At 45.1% G+C, this 27,369-nt stretch overlaps 1 protein-coding gene across 7 annotated transcripts in view; it reads right to left on the bottom strand.

Annotated features, from left to right (window-relative positions):
• LOC135913793 (ATP-binding cassette sub-family C member 2-like) overlaps positions 1-27,369 on the bottom strand; it is a 272,909-nt gene that overhangs the window by 19,707 nt on the left and 225,833 nt on the right. For 6 of the 7 annotated variants that reach the window (XM_065446480.1, XM_070541305.1, XM_070541304.1 and 3 more), the window contains 3 exons: positions 8,837-8,938; positions 5,796-5,966; positions 2,288-2,446 (listed from right to left, as the gene is read on the bottom strand). In XM_065446480.1, coding sequence (XP_065302552.1) covers positions 2,288-2,446; positions 5,796-5,966; positions 8,837-8,938 — 432 coding nt within the window. The remainder of the gene's footprint in view (positions 1-2,287; positions 2,447-5,795; positions 5,967-8,836; positions 8,939-27,369) is intronic. The other variant, XM_065446481.1, reaches the window with a different exon arrangement.

The raw sequence follows: 27,369 nt of genomic DNA, 5'->3' as shown, positions 1-27,369 counted from the left end.
AAATTAACTAGCATGGTGTCAGCACGCAAAATATGAACATATCACACTCAATGACCGCGGATGCTCGCTGTCAAATGCTGGCGAGAGGAAGCGCAGCCGCAGCAGCGAGCGAAGTAACCTTCGTGCTGTCTATCATTTCAGCGCAAGCTAAGCGGCGAGAACACAGAGCACGACAAACTACGAGCCATCGGCCCAACTAGACTGTGCCCCCAAATCAGATAGCGATCAAGCTACAAAGCACACGGGACCGCGCACCGCCGAAGTACACCACCTCCCTCCCTCTCCTGCCGCTGCCATGCGCGCGACGGGAGACGGCATCTTCCTCGTTCCTTCTTCCCCTCTTCCCCTCTTCCCCCCTTCCCCTCTTCCTCGTTCGCGAACACGAGATTCAGGCGTCATCGTCGGCTCATCGTGTCAAACGCGCGCACTCGCACACACGGCGTACGGCGCGCGAGGACGATGTTATCACGAGAATCCGGTACGACCGTATCGCCATCGAAACCTGTAGCAACTGCCAGAGCAAGTCAACCCAGCGTGATTCCACCTATTCCTCCTCCGCAACGCTTCGCATCGTTTCTCCTTTCTCACTTCGCTCAATGTCACCTAGCTTTATTCCAGGTTGCGTTGCTTTGGCCGCAGGCTCAGCGCGATCCTTCGTACTTTGCCTAGCTCAGAGCCTGCGCCGATGGCCTGTGAGGCAGCAGATGCCTGCTTTAACTCCCCGGTGAACTTTTTTTCAGCAGCACGAAGGCACAGAAGAATTTTTGAGTTCCTTAGGTGAGATGACATCGTCTGTAGCTGCTCGACGATTTGCACGGAAGCACCAAACATCCATCACGGACTGGATGAAACCAAGCAAGAGTACCACTTGAAAACAGCTGCCTATTCAGCTAAATAAATGTTTTTTTATGGCATTCTTCTCCCGTTTTAAGTCTACTTCATTTACCATTTAGAAGTAAGATGTTTGGATGCACCTGGTAATGTTTTCAATTATTCTTCTGATAAGACGAACAAATTCTCATAGTCCCTTCAAGTTCGTCTTAAAGGGAGTGCACTGCATTTTCAAAAAAGTGGTGTGTGCATTGGTTAATGCATAGCACCAATATTAGGCGACAGTTTTCTTGCTTACCATGACCGACTTCTTGCTAGCCGCCTTGATAACAGAGTGGTTGAAAAAGTTTTCCGGTTTGTGGATGACTTTTGGTTTCAGATCTAAAGTTCTGGCGGTCTCGCCAGTAAAGCTTAGTTGAAGTTAGTGCCCGCGTTGTGCCCTTTATTCTGTCCTTGTCTTTTGCGCTGTGCAGACAAGTCGATTTAGCCAAAATTTTCGCAGTTCTATGTTTCTTTTTTTTTGAAGAAGGGGCAGGGAAGGGAAAGAGAGCATTACAGTTCAAAATTAAGGCGTAAGCAAAATCAGACCACTGTGAAAAAGAACAGGCGATTCACCAAAAACAGCCGCATTTACTTTGAGAGCTATGGACACAGGCTCATCACAGCGACAGTTTTCGGAGTACCAAAATATGCCCACGCATTGTGAAACGCCTATATCATATTTCTACTTATGACAGTTAAGCAGGCCACATGTGTGGCCTTTATACTATTGTTGTCAATGGCACAACAATTAAGTACGCATTTCTGCACGCTCTAGATGCTGGTTACATACAAATAAATCTCGTGCGCGGCTTAGGCAAAATAATTAAGATACTCTAATACGACTTGACTATTTCGAAATATATATTTAAACACTTGTTGAAGTAATGCAATTTGTTGGAACGCGTGACTTTCGAAGCGTTCTTTGCAAGGCAGTATTTGTATTTGGCTATAGAGAAGGGAGATGCCCAAAGCAACTCAATTGGCAAACAGACGTTGACGTGTTATGTGTTACTGCTTCCAGATAGGCTTGGCTTTTCGGTTGATGGTTCTGCATGCTTCCATTGCCTTGTACTGAGCCCATTGACGGTAACGAAACTGGGGGCCAGTTGGAGGTTTGGACAGTCATTTGGGTGGGGGGGGGGGCGGGGGGGGAGAAGCATTGCGAGAGTCGGTTAGACCATATGAAGATATTGGTGAGGACTGTAAAGAGTGTGTTGTAAGACCCTAAAACTCCGTAAATGCAAAACTGTCAGTTTCTTAGTCGACGGTCAGAGTGCTGGAAGTCTGCTCGCACGACTTTCATGCGGTCGTCACTATACTGTCTTGATCGTGATTCGTACGATTACGTGAGTGCGTGGATTTGTGTCAGCTTAGACGAGTTTGCATAGAAAGGCTTTTTTTTTCACGTGATTACCTGCGGGATGACTGTGATACTCCTGCGCAGCTTACGAAGTGGCACGTTGGCGATGTTGACTCCATCGATGAGGATGTGGCCTTCAGAAGGTCTGAGCATGCGCAGAAGTGCGAGTACAAGGGAGGACTTGCCAGCACCGGTGCGGCCGACCACTCCTACCTGGAAAAGTGGTTACAATAATTTACACTGCCTGCTGATGGGCAAAGCCACCGAGGTGTACGATTTCTTTCTTCTGTATACGTGTTGAGAGACAGGGTATGTTGCAGCCGCGTAGTTGAAATTACGTCCCATTTTTTAAAATGGATTAAGGAAGACGTCGAGCTCAGAGTTCCCGTGCTCTGGCGATGACGTCAGCCTTTCTTTGACCCCGACAATTCTTAGGCAAATGATTAGGATAAACTCAACATCATTGTATTCAAAGATGCGCATTGTAATGTGATTCTTTGAAAAGACATTTGCGCTGCCACTGTTAATGTGATCAGAATTCTCAGCGTACCTTACATACTTTCCGGACGTGCGCGTGTATGTAACCATTTAACCATCAACCTGGTTCACTGTGCATTCTCTGGTCGAATGACAAGAGAAAAGGGCGGCTGTTCTGAGGGAACAGGGCTCAAAACAAACACTTGGGTCACTTGTTATGTGCCAGTAGGTATGTGCCGCTCCTCATTGGACGTCTTTGACGCCTACTTCAGTAACTTATTACCACTGGAAATGTGCAGCTGCATAATGGCAAAGAAAAAAGATCCTTTCAATTTCTCCCATGTTTGGCAGAAACGAAATTGCGCGAATTTACGGCGCCGCTAATGGACGGCGAAGCGTGTGCAGTCGGTGGCTGCGCGCCGTAGCAGCAGTGCGGCGGTAGAGCAGCCCGGCTGCATTCCGACCGACCGATGTGCCATTAAAAGCACCTTTCGAAATTTCCGCCGTGCTGAGCAGAGTCGAATGCGCGCTTCACAAGGGTTCCTCAAGGACAGCAGTAGCCGGTCACTTTAGTAGGCTGCGCCGCGAATGCAAGTGGCCATGTGCCGCTCTTCAACGAAACTCTCACCGACTTGGGCCGCTGAACGTTGTGTGCCACTTGTCGGTGGGCGGCAGGCGGGGGCAGAATTCTCGGCGTTCGCCCCGTACCGGCGTGCCACACGTCTCTTCTCCGAGGGCACTCGCACATTTTTTTCGCCAGCGCCTCTAGATGGCGCATGCGCTCCTCATACGTGAGGAGCGCATGTAAGAGTAAGTAAGAGGCAATGGGAAGATTGGTGGAAGAAAAGTAGGCAAATGACCAAAAACGGAGTCGTACAAATGCAAAGTTCGCAATAAGGGTTCAGGAAATTCGGTTGCGGGAGTTCATGGTGTCTTTCTTTGTTTTTTTTTTCTTAACTTAGGTAGAACACTAGGCAGTATATTAGCAAGAGCGTAGTGGTGCAGTCCACCGCCTTGTTCCAAAGGGGACGCTCATAACATCCATCCATCCATCTCTGACGCCTTTTGGCGCTGGCAATTCCATGTGTCGATACTCTTCAGTGCTAATCGCATTAACGTTGCCATTAATCGTGAGATGGCTTCCACCGGATTTTTTAAGTTTGTGTATTATTGGCGTGTATATGTTCTATTTAATGCTGCTTCTGTGTTGCCATCACAGTCTTTACACCCTTATTGTTTTCTGTTTGTTCCATGCGTGGCAAACTGGTTGTGTATGCAAAGTTCGCAATAAGGGTTCAGGAAATTCGGTTGCGGGAGTTCATGGTGTCTTTCTTTGTTTTTCTCTTAACTTAGGTAGAACACTAGGCAGTATATTAGCAAGAGCGATGTGTTATTCGCATACTATTTGTATCATGGTTCGACAATGTATTTAAAGCCACTAGTATTCTGTATGCTGGTCATTTTTCCATCTTTTTAACAAACGTGCATCCTGTAATAGCACGAGAAAGGCCCACAGTGTTGGGAATAAAATAAATAAACAAATAAATATTCGAATTGGTAAATAAATAAATAAATAAATTCTTCTTTGTGTTGTTAAGCTTTATCTATATGTAAACTAGAGGAGAACATCTCAGCCCATGTTTCTGATAATAAGGAAGAAAGAGTGGTCTCCCAGGAAGCAGTGACAAGATGGGAATCACAAGTGACGTCGACATACTCCACCGCGCCGACAGTGTGCTGGAAATATGCGCTCTTTGTAGTTGCCGCACGACAAATCAGTAGACATTTTCATCCGTATTTCTAAATAAATGCAGAGTGGTGGCTTGGTTTTTTTTTTTTCGTGCTTGAAAAGCACGCGCTCAAAAAGCATTTTTTTAAAGAAAGAAATAATTCCCTGACGTATACGATACTTCCTAACGCGAAATTAGAGCGCAGCTCTATACATGTTTCCATCTCGCGTGATAATATATTGTATTATGCTTATATAACTACATGGTTTATGTTAGCAAGATAAAGGTGTGAGTAGCGTAAGCGGCACGGACAATTTGCCTCATGCGGCACATTGCAAACGGAGCAAAGTGTGGCGCAATTGCCGCGCCAAGCAGGTGATTTCGAGAGGCAGGGCGTGGGTGACGTGTAGACGCGATTCACAGCAGCCGTCGCAGGCAGACCTCCGCTCATGCGGCACTTTGTTTCCATATATGGTGTCGGTGGACGCGCTCGCCGAATGCCTTATCGATGGGCTCATCGGTGCACAGACGAAGCCGTGCTAATCTGGCGTCATCTCGTCGCAGAACTTCTCTTGCGCGGCACAACGCTTTCCTTCTGAAGCTTTCGCCATACCCTCCTCATCCTGTTTTCCGCCTCATGGTTCCGCTGCAACCTGATCCTACGCTCTCCTCCTCGGTCTCTCTTCGCTATCGCCTTTCTTTCCTCCCCCGCTGCGCTCTGCGTTGGCTCTTTCATCCTTCGCTATGCACGTTCGTTCAGTTACGCCGAGGCTTAACGCAGGAATGGGCGCCTAAGAGCTGCGCTGTAAAACGAGAGCAGCGTGAGAGGATTGCCAGTAAGACAATCGAACGTTGACTCGGAACTGATTTATTAAAACGAAACGTAAAAAAAAAAATATTTAGGCTGCAGTACCTCCTGCACAGACCACTTGGTCAATCATGAAACGTGATAAAAACCACAACTGTTAATCAATAGCGCGATATGGTCTTCGAAGCTACGCAAATGCTTTTTCTGTGAGTTGCGGTCGCATATCAATTAGGGCAAAATGCAAAAACACCAGTACGGTTAGATTTAGATTCACGTTAAGGCACCCCATGTGATCAAAATTATTCCGGAGTCCCCCACTTCGGAAGGCCTCATATTCATATCCTGGTTTTGGCACGTAAAACCCCATAACCTAATTTATTATTATTGACTGGCTGAAGAACACCTGCTAGTCACCATATTCGCTTAGAAAATTTTCAGAAAATGCGGAACTTTTCAAACGTCAAGAAGGCTTTTTTTTTCCTCAAGCTAAATGGGGAAGCAGTTTCACGAATATCCTTGGCAGAGAGCTCACAACTAACTCACGTACCTTTTCTAATGGCTTGACGTCGAATGTAACATCCTCGAGTACGTTGGGAAGTACACCAGGGCGATAAGAAGCAGAGTATTTCTGAAATTGAATCATTCCCGAGCTTGGCCAAACAGTTGGGCATTGCGTCGGTGGCACGTTTGTCTCGTTGCTGCTTGTTGGGACGTCGCTCTGTTGAAAAACAGACACCGGAAACATTTGTTTGCAGCACAATGAGATGAATGGAGCTAGTTCTTCCCGCCACTTCAAGTTCTCTTATACAAATTTGAATTTGCGATACGATACTTCGGTCTAATATGCCACCTCAGCGATCCACACTGCAATGTTGCGGAAGATGCTCCATAAAATAACTCGCCGGCAACATATTGCACAAAGGTTGAAAACGCTTAGTTCTCTCAGAAAGCTTAAGCAGTTGAAAAGTGCAGAAACAAGTATGTGTGCACTTTCACTTTCCGTTCCCAGTTGTGAACTTCTCTTTGCCGATCGACACATCGATGCAGTATCACTCCAGAGCCATGCGCGCTACGGCCTCCTTGAGCACCTACGACGCACCATTATCCACACAGTCTAAGTTTAGTGGGAGACTCTTAACGACCCCGCTGCCATGGTGTCCCCTTTTAAAACATCCATACTAGACAAAGAAATTGCCGCAAGAAACACAAACTGGCATCTCATGCGTTCAAAGCTTCGCAGCCTTGCCACAGCTTTAAGCAAATTGCTATAATACAGATTAGATATCTAGCCAGGACGTGTCCTTCATACGCGTGACAACGTTTCCTCAGTTCCCATCAGCCACCGTAAGCTTTGCCATTAAACGATTACTTCACTGTGCCTAGAAGGTGTCTGATTCCGTAAAACACATGCAAATAATAATACGATTATTTTTTATGTTAAATAATGAAAATTGACATATTAGTTCTCGCACGACAATACACTCAATTTCTCATTGTCGTTTTAATGTTTGGCGCAAGTCTCTTAATGTAGCGTAACGCTTTTCTCAAAGGCTGCGAACGCCTCGGGTTTAAACCACGTAAATAACTACCTATGGGACAATGTGCCGTTTTAAGGCACACATAAAATAATGAGCTCGTACATGGACGTGCGCAGCTGGCGCAGCTATATAAGTTGGCATACACATAGCCGCTAATCCAATCAAACATCCGCACAGCGCACATAATTATAAACGTTAAGCGAATGCTACACTCCATTTCGCTCAACTTTCCTAAATCGCTGTGATAAACGAAATTACGATTATTCAAATTACCCACTCCTCCAAGCGCGAATGCTCTGTACAACGATGGGATACATCTCATGAGAATGTTATCGCAATTTCGAGAAGAAAGCTAGTTCGCACACACACAAAAACCAGAACTAAAGAAGATCCAGACACATGTCATGTGTTTTGTGTGTCTTTTTGTGGCTATTCACGCACGAAGTTATGTATATGCAACCAGCTATGCAAACACAGTTAATTCGCCTTGCCCTATTTTCGTGAGGTTTCTGGCAACCATTTCATTACAAATTTGGGCTGATTGATTGCAAAAAATAATACAAGTTAATTCTGTTCGTTTTATAACTATAACCGCATAGCAAACCCATTTCGAAAATTAAACGTAATTTTGCCACCTCATTCAACTTGCATAAAGGTATTTCGCTTTTCGAATTTTTATAACTGCATTACCAATCGCTTCGGTGTTTTAAACTAATTTCTTTTCCCGATTACATTTCACAACGAGAAGAACGCACTCAAAAAGCGGGAATTCTACTGTAAGGAAATAGTAATTTTTGCCGTCATCCGTTAATGCACAGCCAATAATTGCAATCAGCATTGGTCAACGATCAAAGCAAATATTTTAGGTATTAGATGACATTGTAAGATTAGATGATCTTATTGTGTACTTGTAACGTTTATGATACCCTTCCCTTTATAACGTCCATTTCCTGTTGTGGTTCCATTCATTACCTAAACAAATAAATGTTAAATTTCATTAGGTGAAAATAAGAACGAATGGAATTTTTGAGTAACTGTTGATTGCTGCTAGACTCGGGCCTCCACTTCACTTCGGTTGTACAGTTGCAAAGAAAAAATGAGCTCTTTGTTACTTGGTGTTTTTAAAAGGCACTCTTACTGCTTCCCTTTGTTCTACAGTCTTTGCGACGTTCATCATTCTTGGCAGTGGTTTAAGCAAGCTGTGCAATAGACATTTCTTATTTCTGTAATCTTCAGGTTTTAAATGTCTTATACAAAAAGCAAGGTGTCCAAGTTAATATATATCTATAAAAAAACACAAATGAATTGAATAAATGTAAGGAACACACAAAAATACGACACTAGGGATAACAGTTGGTTTGACAGTGCTTTTAAAACAGGGCGTCAGTGACGAATGCGTATGTGCGGCTTTGCTGCTGTGATCTACTATAATTTTAGCAAAAGAAGTGCTTGCTAACCTGTGAGGTTAGAGGTGGGTCAAGAGAAGGAGAGGGTGCAATGGTGCTAAATGAATGAACAAAAATGAGAAGGCTGTTTAATGATAACGTAGTACATAATAAAAAAACCAAGATGTTGGTATGCTTGCTTTTCCGGCCTCAGTGGGCGAGAAACTGATATAACGGGTAGCTTTTATATCTTGTACAATAGCACTGCAAAGCCATTTACCATATACGAAACCTCAAGAATGACCTTAAACTGCTTCCAAAGCTTGAACCGTTACAGAACAATGCGGATCCTATTCTGGAGATGAGTGTTCTGCATGCGGAGTAGGTAGTTTCGTAATTAGTATATTTAGTGAAGCTGTAGCCACGCAAATTTTTATTTCCATGCAACCTAGTATTTGATTAGGTTTTGATATTACGTTCTCCATATATGTATTTTTTAAGCAAGTCGTTTTTATTTATGCACGAAGGGGTTTCAATAGCATGGTATGTATTCTAAAGATATATTGCTTAAATAACACAAGAGACAGGAAACACTAGACTTTTACACACACTGACTCAATCGAAGTGATGAGTACCGTTAGGAGCTTCTGCTTCGATTTACATACCTCTGGAGGGAGCTCACTGTACTCCACACAGCGTTCGAATGAAACAGTCATTTGAAGAACGTTGAACAGCATCACGCACAGCGACAACAGCGACAGAGAAACCTGTTCGCGGTGGACAGAACATGACGCTGGTTAAAAGAAGCGCTGAATAAAACGCCAATCGTGCGTTTTATATCTGGGTGATTCGTTGGTATGGAAGCAATTATTAGGGGTGTCGCTAATCCTCGAGTTGCTGTTATTTAGCGGCAGTACGTCTTCAAACACAGATTGCCGCTGTATTGCGTTATCTGGCAGCGGCTTTTTACTACAGAACAAAATCACGAGAACCTGCAAAAATAGACAATGGTATTGGGGAAGAAACCAAGCACAGAAAGGGCTCGCTTCGTGTGCAGTTCTTGGCGAAGAAAAAATTGATAATATGGCCTTGCGGTAATGGCCAGCATCAGTAAACCATAGAAATCTAGTATCGGGCCGAGGACAGTGTGTTGTGCAGCCCTAGAATAAATCGTCACATTGGCGGCTGAAGTGATTACTATAATAATTTATTCTAGTAGTCTATGTGTTAAGCTCTGTGCAAGGTTTCCGCGGTCTGACGGCAAGGAATCATATGCACACACTTAAGCTTTGAAGCGCCATCGGTGACGTTTTATGGTAACAGCGAACACAGTTTTGACGGTTTGAAATCTAAGGTCCAACATCAGGCGATTTATGTTCAAACGTTTTAACTTGATGTTTAAATGTCTTGGAAACATATTCTTCGGTTGAATTGTGTCAAACTGTGAAATACAATAAATTATCCTTTCGTCTCGACTACGTTCTTGTGCAATCGTTATACCTTAAATAGTTTTCGCAGAAATGCTCCCGAGTTCTTTCGGTTAGCGTGTCTTTATTCTCGTCGCTATCAACGAACTGGTTCATTCTCAAAGAAAGCTGTAATACGATATCACCTTCTACTCGAATGTGGAAGTTCGCGTGAAACATTTCACACCGTTCCTCGTCACAATATGGTGACTGCCCCCTTCCTCGTAGTCATTTCTCGCTGTAGCTTTCTTCAGTCAGCGTCGGCAAGCGTCACCTTATTGATCTTTCTTTAATTCATTGAGAGAGTTAGTGGTGTACCGATAGTTTCCTGGTACAATTAGGGCGAGATCGCCTATATAATTTCGCTCTTCAAGGATTCATGTGAGCACAGGCATGTAATGCATATTTATTTCTTATTTATTTACACAGTCTCACGGCCTGACGGCTTTACACAGAGAAATGGTTAACAAGATGTCTTACGACCGCAAAATTTTCCTAACCCTCTAATTCGCTACCGTAGTTCATCAATGAATATTCGAAGAACTTGCTAAACTTTATTTCTGGAAATAGAGAGTGCAAGAAAAGATTTGCACAAAACACTGTGAGAAGTCATTTGTGTGAAACCTTTTTTATAAAAATAAATGATTACTGGTAAGTGGTGTGCTGAACTATAACTCCACTGATAACTCTCTCCAGAATTTGAAATGCGCTCTCTCTCTCTCTCTATATATATATATATATGTGTGTGTGTGTGTGTGTGTGTGTGTGTGTGTGTGTGTGTGTGTAATACGCTGCGTTGAGTTCATGCTTCAACAACCTCTTTTAACCACGGTGACCAGTTAACTCTTACAATATAGAGTGCATTTCAAATGCTGGAGAGAGTTATCAGTGGAGTTATGGTTCAGCCCACCACTTACCAGTAACCATTTATTATTATAAAAAAGGTTTCACACAAATGACTTCTCACAGTGTTTTGCGCAAATCTTTTCTTGCATTCTCTATTACCAGAAATAAAGTTTAGCAAGTTCTTCGAATATTCATTGATGAACTACGCTAGCGAATTAGGGGGTTAGGAAAATTTTGCGGTCCTAAGACATCTTGTTAACCAATAATAATAGAATGCACCGTACAGCGCAATATATATATATATATATATATATATATATATATATATATATATATATATATATATATATATATATATATATATATATATATATATATATATATATATATATATATATATATATATATATATATATATATATATATATATATATATATTTACATATGATGCGCTGTACAGTGCAGAGTTATAACTGAACGGTATTATTAAACCCGCTTTGCTTATGCATCTAGTTATTTATACTGCAGGCCCAAGCATTCTATTAAAGGTTAATGTCCAGCGGACCGATGACGCCTCCAAGGAGGTTATTCTGAATTGAGTCAGGAAAGCGTCACGCAAATATGCTTCGCCGGATTCCCCTAAGCCTCGCCTTCTCTCAACGCTTTGCCGATCTTAACGACAGTGTGGACAGTCACAACTGTGAACGCTGTAGCGTGTTCGAGACTATACAACGTCTATTGCTTTACAACCTACAGACTATACAACCTGAAGACATGGGCTAATGCACTTGCAGGCACTGAAGGGAAACATTGGCGGAAATGGCTATTTTGTCTCGAATTTGTGACCCCCAGGGTAGTAGCCGGGGGGGGGGGGGGTGTCTTATGGGGCTTCAGGTCCTCCCCCCCAAAATATTTTCGTGCTTTGATGCGCCGCCGATCAAAACAAAAAATCAAAAATCCCCGGTGCCGGAAATCATTCTGGATTGTGTCTGGAATGACTTTTCACACTAGAGAAGACCATTCAACACAAACATTGCGAAATAGGGCTGAATTTCGCGCCAACGCCCGTGCACCGGGAGTCACATAATGCAAGGAGCCCCACCTGAGCACAAAGGTTCAAGGCATTTTGCTGAAGCCGCGGAATCTGCGGAGCACGTGGATTTCAATTCTCAAACTTTATGGGTATAAAGTTCCCATAAACTTCTGATGCGAAAGGTGCACTGACATTTACAAAGTCGTGCTTCAGATTTTCAATTCCGGAACTTTGTGGGTGTAATGTTGTTTAAACATTTGACGCCAAAGGTGCATTGACTTTTGTAAAGCCATACATCGGACCATACAACGAGACAAGCCAAATCAACCCTGTCAGACAAGTTGACGAAAGCACGCCGCGAGGTCTGATGAGGCGAAGTGTTGCGGTGGTTCATTTTTGCCGTCACGTCACAGAAAATAATATCAACACTTTTTTTATCTGCGCCAAAGCATCCATTCTTAAACACTAAAGCCAGCAAAGGTAACTCACGGTAGGGTCAATCAACTACAGGGGTACGACCGTTAACGCGGCTTTGGTACGAAGCACATCGTCGCGTGCGGCGGAGCAAGTAGCCATTGCCTTGGCCCTCCTAGATGACGGACATGCCAATATCTTCAGCGACTCCAGGGAAGCCATCCGCGCCTTCAGCGTTGGCGCCGTGTGTAAGGAAGCCTGTCGCATCCTCGACGGCAAAAGCATCACCAGCCACACTCTCACGTGGTTCCCCGCTCACATGGGAGCCATCACGGGAGGCCCCACAAACCTCAACGAGCTGGCCCACTCCAAGGCAACGTTACTAGACTAGCTAGTCTAGTAACGTTGCTCCAAGGCGCGAGGTCTCCCTTTCCGCGACCATGGAGAACTCCAACGCCGGCCCGCAGCGGTGGAGAATAGAGATCAACCGACCACATATAACGAAATTGCGCAGCACTTTTATCTCGGCAGGCGAGAGTTTCCCCTTCCACACAAGAAGTTAAATAGAGCGCAGGCATTGACCCTCAGATTACTGCAAACAGGCTCATATCCCAGCCCGGCTTTATTCCACAGAATTTATCCCGACACCTATGCCACTAGTTCTTGCAGGCATTGCAATGACATCGCTAACCTAGATCATATGCTCTGGCGTTGCCCCTCGTTACGAGGCACAGAAGAAATCAATGAAGACAAGTGGCTCTCCGCTATCCAGAGCCCTGATGCCGGGGCGCAACTATGGGCTGTCCAGAGGGCCCACGATGCGGCGGTCGGGCAAGGCCTGACTGTCCCAACGTGGGAGCGGCCCGTAGCGCGCTCAGTCGCGTACCTCAGGACCTTATTAAAGTTTTGCGTCCATCCATCCATCCAGCAAAGGTAACTACTTTTTTATTTATTTTTCTACATTCATTTCTATTCGCGAGGGCATATTGAGCCTCTTCACTTTTTTTTTTGTGCTCGCTTCTCGCGGGCTGCGAGAGCCAGCCAGAGCACATGCATTTTTTTTCGTGTTACCCCGTCGACCATGCGGCGCACTTCGATACGCGTTAGTTTTTCTCTGGTGAAGTGAATTTTCGCCTGGCAGAGTTTTGGACGCTTTCTGACAAGCAGACGACAAAAACAAACAATGCATAGTCGCTCGCCGCCATCACTGCGGGTTCTCGACAGATTAAAACGCGTTCGCTTGAGTGCAACCTCTCCTGAAAATTTTGTCTCGCCCGTGTAGGTTGCGAGCAGTATGGGTATGATTCTCTGTGGACCAAGCGTCTCACATTTTCTTTCAAATTCCTTTGGTAGTAAGTGCCCAAAGCAGGCATTCGATTGCGGTCAACATGATTTCCTTTGCGTTATTTCACTTCCGTGCCCCTGCCCCACAAAAGAAAAAAAGTACTGTTGTGGTGCTGACAATTGCCGCGTGGTGAAAGTTCGATTTCCTAACGTCTTCTTCTTTTGCGGGAAGTAATGGGCCACGGGACGCTTCAGTTGCCGGATACTGTTATTATACAATACGATAGTAATTATGTGAAAACTCCAGACGCATTCCAGCAGTCGCCGTCATGTTCCGTATAATGTCCAAGGGCGATAAAATCGTCACCGCGCATCGCATGCTGTATGTGCGACTGAAAGAGTTCGGAGGGGGGGGGGGGGGGTGAAGCACGACAACTGTCGAGGTACACACAAGTTGTCCTCTGTCACCGCTGCTGTCCATTCTTTATATGATAAGTATGGAAAGAAGGCTACAAGGAAGAAATCTAGGGTATAATCTGTCGTACAGAATAGGCGGAAAAGTTGTTGAGCAACGACTGCCGGGTTTAATGTATGTGGACGATATTGTAGTGTTAGCAGATAGCCAGGAAGATTTGCAAACTCTCGTTAATTACTGTGGAGACGAAGGAGACAGTTTAGGTTTCAGTTTTAGTGCAGCTAAGTTCGGTGAGATGTTTTTCAACGATACAACTGATCAGGAGCTTACAATACAGGGCCATGAAATACCCCGAGTGGCCGAATACAAATATCTCGGGGCATTGATAAACAAAGGGCAGATGTACACGGAAAAGCACGAACAGTCTCTCATAGCAAAAGGGCGAAGAGATGCCGGGATAATGAAACATAGGGCATTGTGGCGGTACAACAGGTATGAGGTGCTGAGAGGTATTTGGAAGGGAGTAATGGTGCCGGGGCTTACTTTGGGGAATGCGGTCCTGTGCTTAAGGGCAGAAGATCAGTCGAGACTAGAAGTAAATCAGAGAGCTAGCTGTTGGAAGATTAGCACTAGGTGCCCACGGGAAAACCGCAAACGAAGCAGTGCAGGGCGATATGGGCTGGGCATCGTTCGAAGCACGGAAAGCTCAGAATAAAATACTATACGAAAAACGCCCGAGGAAATTGGACGATAACAGGTGGGAAGCCAAGGTATTTAAATACCTATGAAGAAATAGCGCTGACTAACAATGGCGGAAAAGAACTAGGAAGCTAACCAGTAAGTATGCCAGACGCGAGGACGGAGAAAGACAGAGCATTAAGCAGGTTAAAAACGCGGAAGGTAAATATTGAATAAATTCAATGGAAAAGAAGCATAGCGTTGAACTATGCCCATACTGGTAACAGCAGATAAAGAAGGAGGCATTTTATGATAACTCAATAGGCAGTGCCCTACTCTTTAAAGCTAGGTCAGGATGTCTTAGAAGAAAAAAACACATGTACTGTGTGTAGCAAATCTGCAGAAACAATAGAACACCTCATAATAAAATGTGATGGCATCCATCCCAATGTCGATGCGGGCACAGTCACGCTTCCTGAGGCCTTAGGGTTCAGATATAATAATAGTCATGTAAATAAATATGCGGTGGAAATTAGCAAAAAGCGTCTGTAGGATTGGTGGGTCAAAAGCAGAGAAGTGACACAAGGTTAAACCTATAGGAAGACGTATTTAAAGAAAATGGCGAATTTTAATATCTTACAACACAGTTAAAAATAAAAAGCTAATCATGGTGGCAACTGCCATCACCCCGTTTCAAAGGGTACGCTCCTACTTTCCATCCATAAATCCAGTGACGATGGTGGCTCAGTCTTGCATGCGCAAATGAGAAAAGCGGAGAGGAAGCGTGCCGCCTCCTGTCACGCGCGTTACATCAGGGTAAATGGAGTGAGGGGGGCCTGCGATCTGTGAATCTGTGGTCACCCACGATGTTTATTTGCCTGGTTTGACGCACGGTATGCAGTAACTTTTTATTAGATACGTAGATTTATTCCAGAAATGTATATTTAAATAATGTCACGTGGTAGTCACGGTGAAGAAAGAATACAGTAGCAGTACTGTGAAAAACAAAACTAGCTTTTATTGGGCGAACCTGTGCCCACAAAACAGGATACACTTAAAGCACAACGATAGCGGCGAACACAGTCGGCGATCGTCGAAAATCTGATCAGCGGGTCAAGTGCGTCGGCTTTTATAGAGCAGTCGTCGAATGTTCCAGACTAATCGTTCGGACCCGTGTGCCTTCCACAAAGTTCTACACCATTCGCGTTACGCGATGAAATCAGATAACACAAGGTTCGGCGACAACAGACAGCCAGGTAGAAGCATCGATAACTTTCCAGAAACATCGGATACATTCAGGCGCGTCCCTCGCTGTGCGATTACAGTTGTTAAGCGGCGAAACGTGGTCGCCCGATAAAGATAAGTACACGTGTCAATAACTTCTTGCGAGGTCTTGTGTATACGTCAAGTGAACTTTGTTTCCAGTGACACTTTTTTACTTTTATCAAGCTAGATCTCCGCATTTCTAATCTTCGAGGGCGACTCAAAGGAAAGTGACATGATTATATTGCGCTTAGTGTTACACTGAGGATTTTAAGTGCAGGACAGGACGTGGGCGTACGTACCGCAACCGCCAACTGTTTAATACTGTTAAAGAAAGCGCTTATATACAAGCAGATATGGCGCGGGGGGGGAGGGCATATAAAAAAGATGTGACAAGGTAACGACATGTGATCGTACTTTGGGCCAGGCTTACATCGTCCACTTCCACCCGTTCGGCCTGGCAAACTCTACGTCAGCTTCGGTAAGCGCGACGGACGGAGCGCTTGCGCACATTTCTTTTAACGCGATAGCGTTAAGGAGCTCGTGTCGCAGAAAAGCCGGTATCGTCGGCGGCGGTGTCGGTGTCGGCGGCGTTGACCGTGAGCGATAAATCACGGCAGGCGCTTCATAAATAAAAAGCAACTTCTAAGATTGGCCAGGTGGGAATCGAACCCGGGTCTCCGGAGTGTGAGACAGAGACGCTACCACTCAGCCACGAGTTCGATGCTTTCAAGCGGTGCAAACGCGCCTCTAGTGAAAGCGGTGTTGCCTTCGAAACGAGCCGTGGAAAGTTATACTGCGGTGTATATCGGTAATTATGAACATGTAACGTACAGAAGTCACAATTACACGAGTTGCGAAGTGCGTTTCCGCTGCATTTCTTCTGCGCTTTCCGCACACGCAGAGCCATCTTGCGGCAAACACAGAAGACCCCCTCCTCTCAATGTACGGCGCTGCCCCGACAGGAGGCGCGCCGCGCGCGCATTGGGACCGCTGCCAGGCGCGTCGCGGGACTCCCTCTCCCCTGACGACGCTTCGCCGTGCTCCCGGTTTAGATTACTATCTATCTCTCTGCCCGTGCCGATCACGACGTTTGGCTGGCGTAGATCGTTTCCCCTCCGAGACACCGAGTTCTTTGGTTCGTTTCGTTCGCTCAGGCGCACGTTTCGTTGCCGCGCCGAACGCTGCGTTGCTCGACGCTCACCGCGTGATAGGTGGGCGCTAAGTCCGATGCGGGGCGCATCGTAAGTGATTGCTGTGCCGTAGCGCATTGTCTTATACCCCTTGGCGGGTCGACGGGAACGCTGTCGCGTCCCACTCTTGAAGGCGAAGCTTAAGCGTCCTCCAATTTTTTCTCTAGCTATCGCAAGCGCCTCCCATATTTCCCGCTACGTTTTTGTTTTTGATGTGCCAATGACTGTGATGTTTTCTAGTAGCGGAGTGCATTTGCATTGTTTCCAGTGTGCAGCCAAGTTTCTAGGCGCTGTCACAAGCTGGCACTTGTATTTATGCGCCCGTAACCTATCATTTAGACACTTTCCTGCAATCTACTCGGATTTGGTAAACCACTGAGGTAGCACATTCCACATATTTTTTCACGTGCTTAGTCTCACACACCATAGCACTTGGATTACCCTCTTTGGATCCTGCGTTCCCCCTCTTGCACATGCCTTTAAGTTTTTGCGGAGCGGAGAACAGTACTTGAACATCATGGCGTTGGGCTGTCTTTTTTATACTATGTGACAACCCACGAATGTAAGGCTACACCACGCGTTTTTTTCAATGTTTATTTTTGCTGTGTTTTTCGCCTCTTTCTGTTGGTTCTAATTTCGGGCGACATGTTTTCGCAGATTTGTACCCCCATACTGTTCGAGTACCCACTGTTTCTAAAGCGGCTTACTTGTACATCCATGCTCCCTCCCCCCTCCCCCCCCCCAGCATGGCAGCCTGATTTTTCAACTGCTTGACTGATGCAAGCCTTGACGATGCCTCCTTTTATGATTTTAGAATGGTAAAAGTCGTACCTCAGGATTTCCTTTTCTCCTCTAGTTTTGTAGCACCAGCACATGTGGGAGCCTCTGAAACTAATGTTTATGACGGCATTGCAATCGACCTTCGGTAGGAGTCTCTTACGTGAATTCTAGACCTTCATGCGCTTTCTTGAACATGCTGATGACAGTTTCTACGCTATCCAGTTCACTTTAGTTTTCTTTCATGCACACCAAATAATCGGGTGCTATAACATAAAGCTTTTCCAGTTTTTCTATTCCAATTCTGCAATCAGCTCGCCGCGATTGGTCAAAAACTTTTTTGGACCACCCCACTTCACCTGTCTGCACGTCACATCACGAAAACCGCGATAGCTTCCCATCTGACATGACGTGTACACACTGATTATGCATAATTTGAACGAACAAAACAAAAATAGTTATTTCTGATTCGGCGTCTTTTTGTCATTAGCCCTCCGCTATTGGTCAAAGGTTTTCGGGCTGCACCCATATCACCTGCCTCTCACGCGACGTCACAAAACCGCATAAATTTACCGCGTCAAAGTGACACGTATGTGTTAAAGGTGCATTAATATGCCGAACAAAACTGAATTTTCCTCTGAATAGCCGCAGGCTGCCCCTTTCCGAAAGGAATAAAAGATGGCTGCCACCGATCACTGCGGCACTGGCTACTCGCCCCTGGCGGAGAGCATGGGTTTATTTGCGTGTAATAAAACATTTTGCGTGGCCGTGCAACGTTTTCGAGAAGTTTCTACACGTTTACGACCTCGTTTTGCCAACTCTTCTTTGGTGAGGATCCGTTTTAACATCGTTCTTTAGCTTCCAATGCATGTCGCCGCGATTGTCGACGAGCCACCGCAAGCTAAGTAAGAGAAAGCGGACCAATCGCAGACGCCGGCACCACCCTCTTCATCCAGTTATCGATATTCAGTGCAGTGGCTCGGCCCCAACGAATCCCTCTCCCTTCGGGCATGCTCCTCGCCTCTTGTGAGCCAATTAGGTAAGACAATCCACTCAGTGCAGGCAATGTTATTCGTTCTTCAAGCAAACAAAAGTGGCCCCTATGAACGAGGGAAGCATTTTATTGGTTTGTTCGGACAACCCTGCGGGTGACCGCCCGATGCTTGCGTCGGCGGTTACGCAAATTTGACGTCAGGATATTGTAATAAAAACATATTGGAATAGTTTTGCGTTATACGGCCCATCGTCAGCATATCTGAAACAGGTAGTTATGTTAGTTTCTTCAAAAAGGCGGCAAGTTTTCTGTCTCCCACACTCAAAAATAAGTCGGAAAGCACGGGAGCTATACAGGAACCAATAGCGATACCTTTTTTCTGCTCATACACACTGTCATCATATTCGATAAATGCACCCTGTAGATAAAGTTTTAGCAAGTTCACAAAACTAGAAATACTGCACTTGCACACGTCCTGAAATTTGGTGCGGCCCAACGTGTCGATGGCTTCTTCTATAGCTTGTACCACCGCTGGCCTCGGGACACTGTAGAACAGGTCCTTCACGTCTATTGAAAAACAACACGTCGGCGGGCTACTCTTTAGTGTTGCAATAACTTCGTCAGAGTTGCGGATCAAGAACGGGCCGTCGAAAGGTAAGTAGTTCAAACATGCCGGTAGACCACGATGCATCTTTGCCAGGTTCCGCGGTGTTCAATAATCATCCTAAAGGGAATTCCCTCTTTGCGGGTTTTTACCGTGAAAAATGGCTTCAGAGTGAGTTCTTTGCTTTCTTTCACGCGCTTTGCCAATCTTGTCAAGCACATGCTTTCAGATGTTTTGCCGGCTTCGCTTTAAGTTTTGCAATTGCTTTGTATGTAATGTCGCTTTTCGCGAAATTCTCGCGGATCGCTTCTTGGGCGGATTTTTCGTATTCAGGAACGTTCATTCCGACAAACGCGCCTGTTTTGTCTGAGAAAAGCAGTTTTAGATTTTCTTTCTTGAGGTACCTATTCACTCTGCTTGTTCCTGCAGGTTTGGGATTTGGTACTAGGCTCTTTTTCGACACTCCCGTCAAAACTTTTTTGATGCAAGTCACTTCTTCTGGCTCAGGGGTCCTTTCCGCGACTGAGCGAACCATGGCCAGAAACTGTACTGCCGTCACTGGAGGTTAAATTGCGTGTTTCGGTCCCTTCATTAAGGTATGTTGCACATAATCGGGGATCTTTCTACCGGATAGGTTGATGGCACCGCTTCCTTGAGGCTTACACTTCTCTCTTCTAGGGAGGCTCTTGAATGAGCCTTTCCACAAGCTTTCGGTATGCAACTCTGCCAAGTCGTAGAAATAACTGATCATTGCTGTTGAAGCCGCTAAGTCCATTGTTTTCTTGCATATCGCCACAATGTGGTCTAGGAAGAGACGAATGTGTCACCACGTTTCCATTCGAAGAATCTTGCATAGGCGTCTTGCTGTTTTTTCGGTAGGGGCGATGTTGGTAGGGGCGAGCCCAGCCAACACAGGTGAAGACAGACCGTTGTTCAGGGCGTACGTGAGGGTGCGGGTTCTGTGCCTGGCCTTCGCGATGTTGTTGACTAAATATAAAGTAAGAGGAAGCGGAGAAATGTTAGGGATGTAGAAGCCCTATGGTACCCGAAATAACATTTAGCAAAACAATGAAGGGGGCTAGTTGGTGAACGTTCATGATTATATTGCGCTTGGTGTTAGGCTGACGATTTTAAGTGAAAGACAAGACGTGGACGTACGTAGCGCTACGTGCGTCCACGTCCTGTAATTCACTTAAGATCATCAGTATAACACTATGCTCAATATAATCATGAACGTTCACCAACTAGCCCCCTTCATTGCTTTACTAAAAGGAAAGTGAGCCAACCAACCCCGTGCAACAATGGTTCACTTCAATACGTGCGAAGCATGCGTGTAGCACAGAGGCATCTCTCATTTACAAAAGTGATGCGCAAGTGTCAGGATAAAGGTTCTTTAATGCTCTCACACAATGGATTGAACATGGCTGTGTCACATAATGGGCACTTCAAAACTTAAACAGTGTGGTGTCCAAAATCTTTTGACAGCTGAAGGTGTCTGCCAAAAAGAAATTAGTTGCCGTATGGCTGTCGTGTACGTTGAACATTGCATTCCATTAGCCACTGTGAAGCATTGGAGCAAGTGGGTCAAAGAAGGACACGAAAGTTGCAAAGATGGTCCAAGACCAAGCCAAAGCCACCCTGCGGTCACGGTGACACAATTACAAAGGCTGATGATCTGATTAGACAAGAACGAAGGATAAGCGTTGATGAACTGGAAGAGCGTGTGAACATCAATCACGGTTCGGTTAAAATTACAATTCTCGAACATCTCGGCTATCGGCTCTCGTGTGCGCAATGATTGCCCAAGATTACGAACCACTGCCAGAAGATGTAGATGTTCGGCGCTGTCTCGATTTATCTGATCCGGTATCACAACGAGGGTGACGGCTTGTTGTCTGCAACTGCGACCGGGCACTTATCCTGGTGTGATTACTAGGAGCTTGAAACACGACGGCAAAGCTTACACTGGAAACATGCCAGTTCACCACCTCCAAAGGAATCAAAAGCCGTCATTTCTGCAGGAAAGGTGTTGGCTTTTTTTCAGATCGTCATAGCCATTACTGATCGAATTTGTTAAGCCTGGAGAGACTCTCAATCGTTAAGGATAGTGTGAAACGCCGTATTGGTTGCGTGTCGCAATCAAGAATAAAGGACGTAGAAGATAGACTAATGGGGTCATCTCGCTCCACGACAATGCCCAGGTCCACGTAGCTAATAGGGTTGACGCAGAACTGGCAAACTTGAAGCGGGAAACGCTGCAACATCAGGCCATACAGCCCAGACCTGTCGCCTTGCGACTTCCACATATTGGAGCATTTGAAGAAACAGCTCAAGGGAACCAGATTCGTGTCGGGCGATGACGTGAAAAAGTCAGTTACAGATTTTTCAAGCAGCAACCCAAGGAGTTTTACGAGACGGGAATCACACGACTCGTTAGTCAGTGGGACAAATGTCTAAATGCTCATGCAGGCTACTTTTAGATAAAGTACCCAGTTTGTCATATATTCGCATTGGCTCACTTTCATTTGACTCACCCTCGTATATTTAGCAGAACTCCTGCTTTTTATACGGGCTCTGTGTTGCGACTATATTTTCGGTGCAATTACTCACGATCGTCATCATCATCATCCGCATTTTTATGTCCACTGTAGGACGAAGGCCTCTCTCTGCGATCTTCAACTACCCCTCCCCTGCGCCAACCAATTAAAACTAGCACCCACGAATTTCCTCATTTCATCACACCACCTAGTCTTCTGCCGACCTCTACCGCGCTTCCTTTCGCTTGGTAGTCATTCTGTAGCCGTAATGGTGCAACGGTTAATAACCTGCGCATTACATGACCTCCCCAGTGCCATTTTTTCTCTAATGTCAATATGAATATCGGCTATACCCGTTTGGTTTCTGATCCAAACCGCTCTATTTCTGTCTCTTAACGTTATGCCTAGCATTCTTCGTTCCATCGCTCTTTGCGCGGTCCTTGACTTGTTCTGAAGCTCCTTTGTAAGCCTCCAAGTATCTGCCCCATATGCCAGCGCCGGTAACATGCACTGAGTGTACATCTTCCTTTTCGATGATAATGGTAGGCTTCCAGTCAGGAGCTGACATTATCTGTCGTATTCCATCGAACCTATTTTTATTCTTCTATGAATTTCCTTTTCTTGATCAAGGTTCCGTGTGATTAATTGACCTACGTAAACGCATTCCTTCACATACTCTAGATGCTGGCCGGCGATCCAGAACTCTTGATCCCTTGTCTAGTAATTCATCGTTATCTTTGTCGTCGGCATATATATCTTCAACCCCACTGTTACACGATCTCTATAAAGGTCGTCAATCATTTCTTGTAACTCGTCTGCGCTGTTGCTGAATAGAACAATGTCATCGGCAAAATGAAGGTTGCTGAGGTATTCGCCGTCGATCCTTACTCCTAAGCTTTCCCAGTTTAATAGCTTGAATACTTCTTGCAAGAACGCAGTGGATAGCATTGGAGAGATTATGTATCCTTGTCTGACCCCCTTTCTTAATAGTTATCTTTCTTCCTTTCTTGTGTAGAATTAGGGTAGCTGTGGAATCTCTGTAGATTTTTTCTAATATATTTACGTAAGCGATCTGTACTCCTTGATAACGTAATGTCTCTGTGACGGCTCGTATCTCTATTGAATCAAATGTCCTTTCGTAATCTATGAAAACCATATAAAGAGGCTGATTGTACTCTGCATTTCTCGATTACCCAATCGATGACATGGGTGCAATCCCTTGCAGAATATCGCTTCCTGAAACATGCCTGTTCCCTTGGTTGACGAAAGTCCAGTGTTGCCTTTATTCTTTGGGAGATTACCTTGGTGAATATTTTATACAATACTGGGAGAAGCTAATGGGCATACAATTTTTCAATTTTTTAACGGCTCCCTTATTGTGGATTAGTATAATGTTTGCATTCTTCCAGTTTTCTGGGACCCTTGCAGCCGATAGATACTTCGTATAAAGAGCCGCCAGTTTTATAAGCATTATGTCTCCTCAATCTTTGATTAAATCGACTCTTATTCAATCTTCTCCAGCCACGCTTCCCCGTTTCATGTCTTGGAAGGCCTTCTGACCTCATCGCTAGTTATAGGAGGGCTTTCTGTATCCTGTTCATTATTGTTTAAAATGGAGTTATACCAAGCCCTTCGGGTACTGTACAAATCAGTACAAAATTCTTCCGCTATTTTTTCTATACATACGAGATTGCTGCCGATATTACCCTGGTTATCTTTCAGTGCATACATCTTGGTTTGTCCTATGTCAAGTTTTCTTCTCACTGATTTCAGGCTGCGTCCATATTTTACGGCTTCTTCAGTCTCTCTCACGCTATAATTTCGAATATCACTTATTTTCGCCTTGTTGATCAGTTTTGACAGTTCCGCGAATTCTATCTAGTATAAGTTGGACACTTTCATTGTTTTTCGTTTTTTTTATTTTGTCCTTTATTACATGAGAGAGCTTGCCTACAGGTTGCCTTGGTGCCTTGCCTCCCACTTCAATTGCTGCCTCTGAAGCCAGCGTAGTTACGATTTCATTCACTACATTTGTGTCAGCTTCATCTCTCTGTTCTAAGGCTGCATGTTAGCCAGTACCAGCCTGAATTTGTCTGCTTTTCCCCGTACCGCCTCTATGTTGACCTGCTCCTTTTTGACCAATTTCACTTTCTCTCTTCAAATCGAGGTGAATCCTAGCCCTCACTAACCTGTGATCAGTGCGCTTCACCCTACCTTTTGCGTCAACATCCCGCACTATATTGCAATCGGCAGAAAGTACAAAATCCATTTCGTTTCTCGTTTCTCCATTAGGGCTTTTCCAGGTCCACTTTCTATTGATAGGCTTCCTGAAAAAGCTGTTCATTATTCTGAGCTTATTCCTTTCTACAAATTCTACCTGCGTTTCTCCTCTAGCTTTCCTAGAATCGACGCCGTAGTTGCCAACTGCTTATTCACCAGCCTGCTTTTTCCCCACTCCTGCATTCAAGTCGCCCTTTCTACAGTATACTGAGTTAGCACTGTTCTCATAGCTAATTCAACATCTTCGTAAAGCTGGTCTACTTCATCATCATCGTGACTGGATGTTGGAGCATAGGCTTGTACTACCTGTAATCTATTCCTCTTATTAAGCTTGATTACGAGTACGGCTACCTTCTCATTAATGCTGTTGAATTTTATGTCTTTATGGACTAGGAATCCTACCCCATATTGCTCCGTATCTGGGAGACCTCTACAGCAGAGGACATGGCCGTTAGTCAGCACTGCATAAGCTTAACCAGTTCTTCTAATCTCGATAACGTCAATGATATCCCAAGCAATATCTGATAATTCCTCAAAGAGTCCTGCTACGCTATCCTCATTCGACAGAGTTCGGCTCTTACAGGTTGCCAGGGTCAGTTTCCATTGGCGGCCTGTCCGGGTCCAGAGATTCTTAATTCCCTCTGCTGCGTTACAGGTCTGACCGCCACCTTGGTCCGGTGCTCCGCAGCTGCTTGGGAGTGAGAGCCAGGCAATAATTGTTAGAATCATGAGGGACGGGGTGGCCAAATACTGCACCAGAGAAGCCAATTCCTGTTCTTTTCAGGGAGAGTCTTTGTTGAAGCTTGGCGGGCCTTCTTAATTTGGTTGTACCTGGATTAGTATTGCCCCACTCACTGCCGGCATCTTTTAACGGTGTCAGGCGTCACTCCAAGCATGCAGATGTAGTGCACTGGAGGAGGTAAAATTCACGCACACCATAGTCAGATTTAAAAAAAGGATTCGAACTTCCGACTAACGCAACCGAGCATTCGACATAGCTCAGCCAGATAATACTGCAGGCGGCGAGGCAACCTTATCGACGTTAAGTACAGCCCTGAGGGCCCTGTATGCCCAAGAGATCCACTGATTTATCCGCCATCTGCGGGTTTTGCTGATTGTCATAATTTGCACGATATACTGTCAATTCTCAGTGGTCCTAGCATCATGGTTCGCGAATCTCACGCACGCATGTGGCCTTGAGAACCTCGGTACACGATATATTTTCGGCGAATTTGAACAGCACTTAAAGCTTGTGTGAAAAAAGTAAGAAAAGGAAAAACGTTTTCATCGCTTACCGAGGAGCCCCGAATCGCGTATAGCCTGCTCGTTGTCGTATTTGCCTGCCTCTTGCCGTCGGAAACTTGCGCTCCGGGGTAAATACTAAGAGTGGCGAGACGGGCCGCTGGAACAATATGGCTCTGAGCCTCGCGCAAAGCAGACGACTTTGACAGCTCCTAGGTGCCTTCGGCCCTTCTACAGCTTTGGACAGCGCTTATACTAGAGCTAATGAGAAGGAAGAAATGGGCGGGGGTGATGGGGGCTGGGGTGACTGGCCTCGCAGTTTCCCAAGAACCCTGCGGGCGTATACGCTAGGAAGTCCAGAACGCGACGCCTAATTTAACCTACAGTAGTGCCGTCTTCGATCAGTCACACATGGTTTGAAAATTTCGCTCGTGGAAGCAATTGACTGCCCTCACAATACACGACCGCACGATACACGACGGCCCTCACAGTACGCGCAAGGGCGTCTGCGTCATCAGGCGTTTGGTGTGTTGCGACACCACGTACCCGAGCACACGAGGGTTGGCCCCTCGCGCCTTCTCCTTTCCTCTTTCTTTATCTTTTTCTCCCAACACCCATTTACCCCTGCAGTGCTGTTGAGGTGTCCTCCCGTGAGAGACAGTTACGGCAATGCACTTATCTATTCCATTCTCTTTAAAATCACTTCACACACACAGTACACGATACACGACCGATGACAGCTGCTCCTGCGCAATACCTTGTAACAAATGACGGCGTCATTCAGATTTTTCAATGGCCGTTCCATATGTGTAAAAATGTCAACAAAGTACTTGACTGACGAAGTTTCATTAAAACGTTTGTCCTCAACTTGTTCATTTCGTGGCTTTTACATTTTTCATATCAGCGGCATGCACTACTTCGCTGGTTTCAAACTGACATAGTTCTAAAGTGCGTGCGATATTTTCCTCACTTCTTCAACAGGGAGAAAACATGGAAGCATTGATATTAGTTATAGTGGGCACAATTGTTACGTATATATATATATATATATATATATATATATATATATATATATATATATATATATATATATATATATATATATATATATATATATATATATATATATATATATATATATACAGTCAAACCTCGATATAACGAACACGCATATAGCGAATTATTGAATATATCGAACTCTTCCGAAATATTTTTGTCAAACACATGTATTTTTAACTTCCTATAGCGAACGCGGTTTGGCATAAAACGGATATAACGAACTTCGCGACGCCAAGCCCTACCTCACTTTAATAGCAGGCGGCAGGCTTCGTTGCACTACAAGTGTGTTGTGCGGCGCAGCAAACGTTCAAGACTACCTCGCAGGCGCTGACAGCGCCACAGATGCCACGTCGTCATCGAGAGTTGACAGCCAAAGAAATCGTCCGCATCTCACAACCGCTGAGAGCGCCGCTTCAGCAGCGGCGGCAGCGGCGTGATCGAATGTTGCTTTTGCGTTTTAGTGTTCGCAGTGGCGTGGCCGTCGTAGCGTTGTGTGGAGGCTCTTTCGATGGTCGTGTCGAGTGCGGTGCGCGGGTGTGCGTAGTGCTGTGATGGCGATGAATGTGAAAAAAAGAGTGGCGCTGACGTTAAAGACCAAGCTCGCAGACCAATAACGCAGTTCTTTGTGCGTAAATAAATGAACGTGACCCAAGTAAGCATCGTTCGAGTTGCTGTGCCTTCTCTGATTGAATTTCGCTCCTCTTGCATGTATATTTTACGAAATTTTATATTACGAATTATGGATATAGCGAACTAATTTCCGACTTTTTAACTGTTCGTTATAACGAGGTTTCACTGTATATATATATATATATATATATATATATATATATATATATATATATATATATATATATATATATATATGTACATATTTTACTTGTCTTTACACTGCGTAGCGTTCAAGAATTTGTTTTCAGCATTTCTTGCAATGTCAATGTAGCTATTATTAATGTGTTTGATCTATCGAAAAATTCTATAAGGACGTGGCCGAGCTGCAACGTAAGCCCCCCCCCCCCCCCCCCCTCCAGAACGGAATTTGGTGACCACTGTTGACCACGAAGTAGCAACAACAGCTGCGAGCGTTGTTATGAACTATTTGAGGAGCAGAGG

The sequence above is a fragment of the Dermacentor albipictus genome, chromosome 6 (assembly GCF_038994185.2).
Source record: "Dermacentor albipictus isolate Rhodes 1998 colony chromosome 6, USDA_Dalb.pri_finalv2, whole genome shotgun sequence".
In the NCBI taxonomy this organism is placed as follows: domain Eukaryota; kingdom Metazoa; phylum Arthropoda; class Arachnida; order Ixodida; family Ixodidae; genus Dermacentor; species Dermacentor albipictus.
Note: the sequence above shows the minus strand (reverse complement) of the source record. Positions and strands in the feature narration are given on the sequence as shown.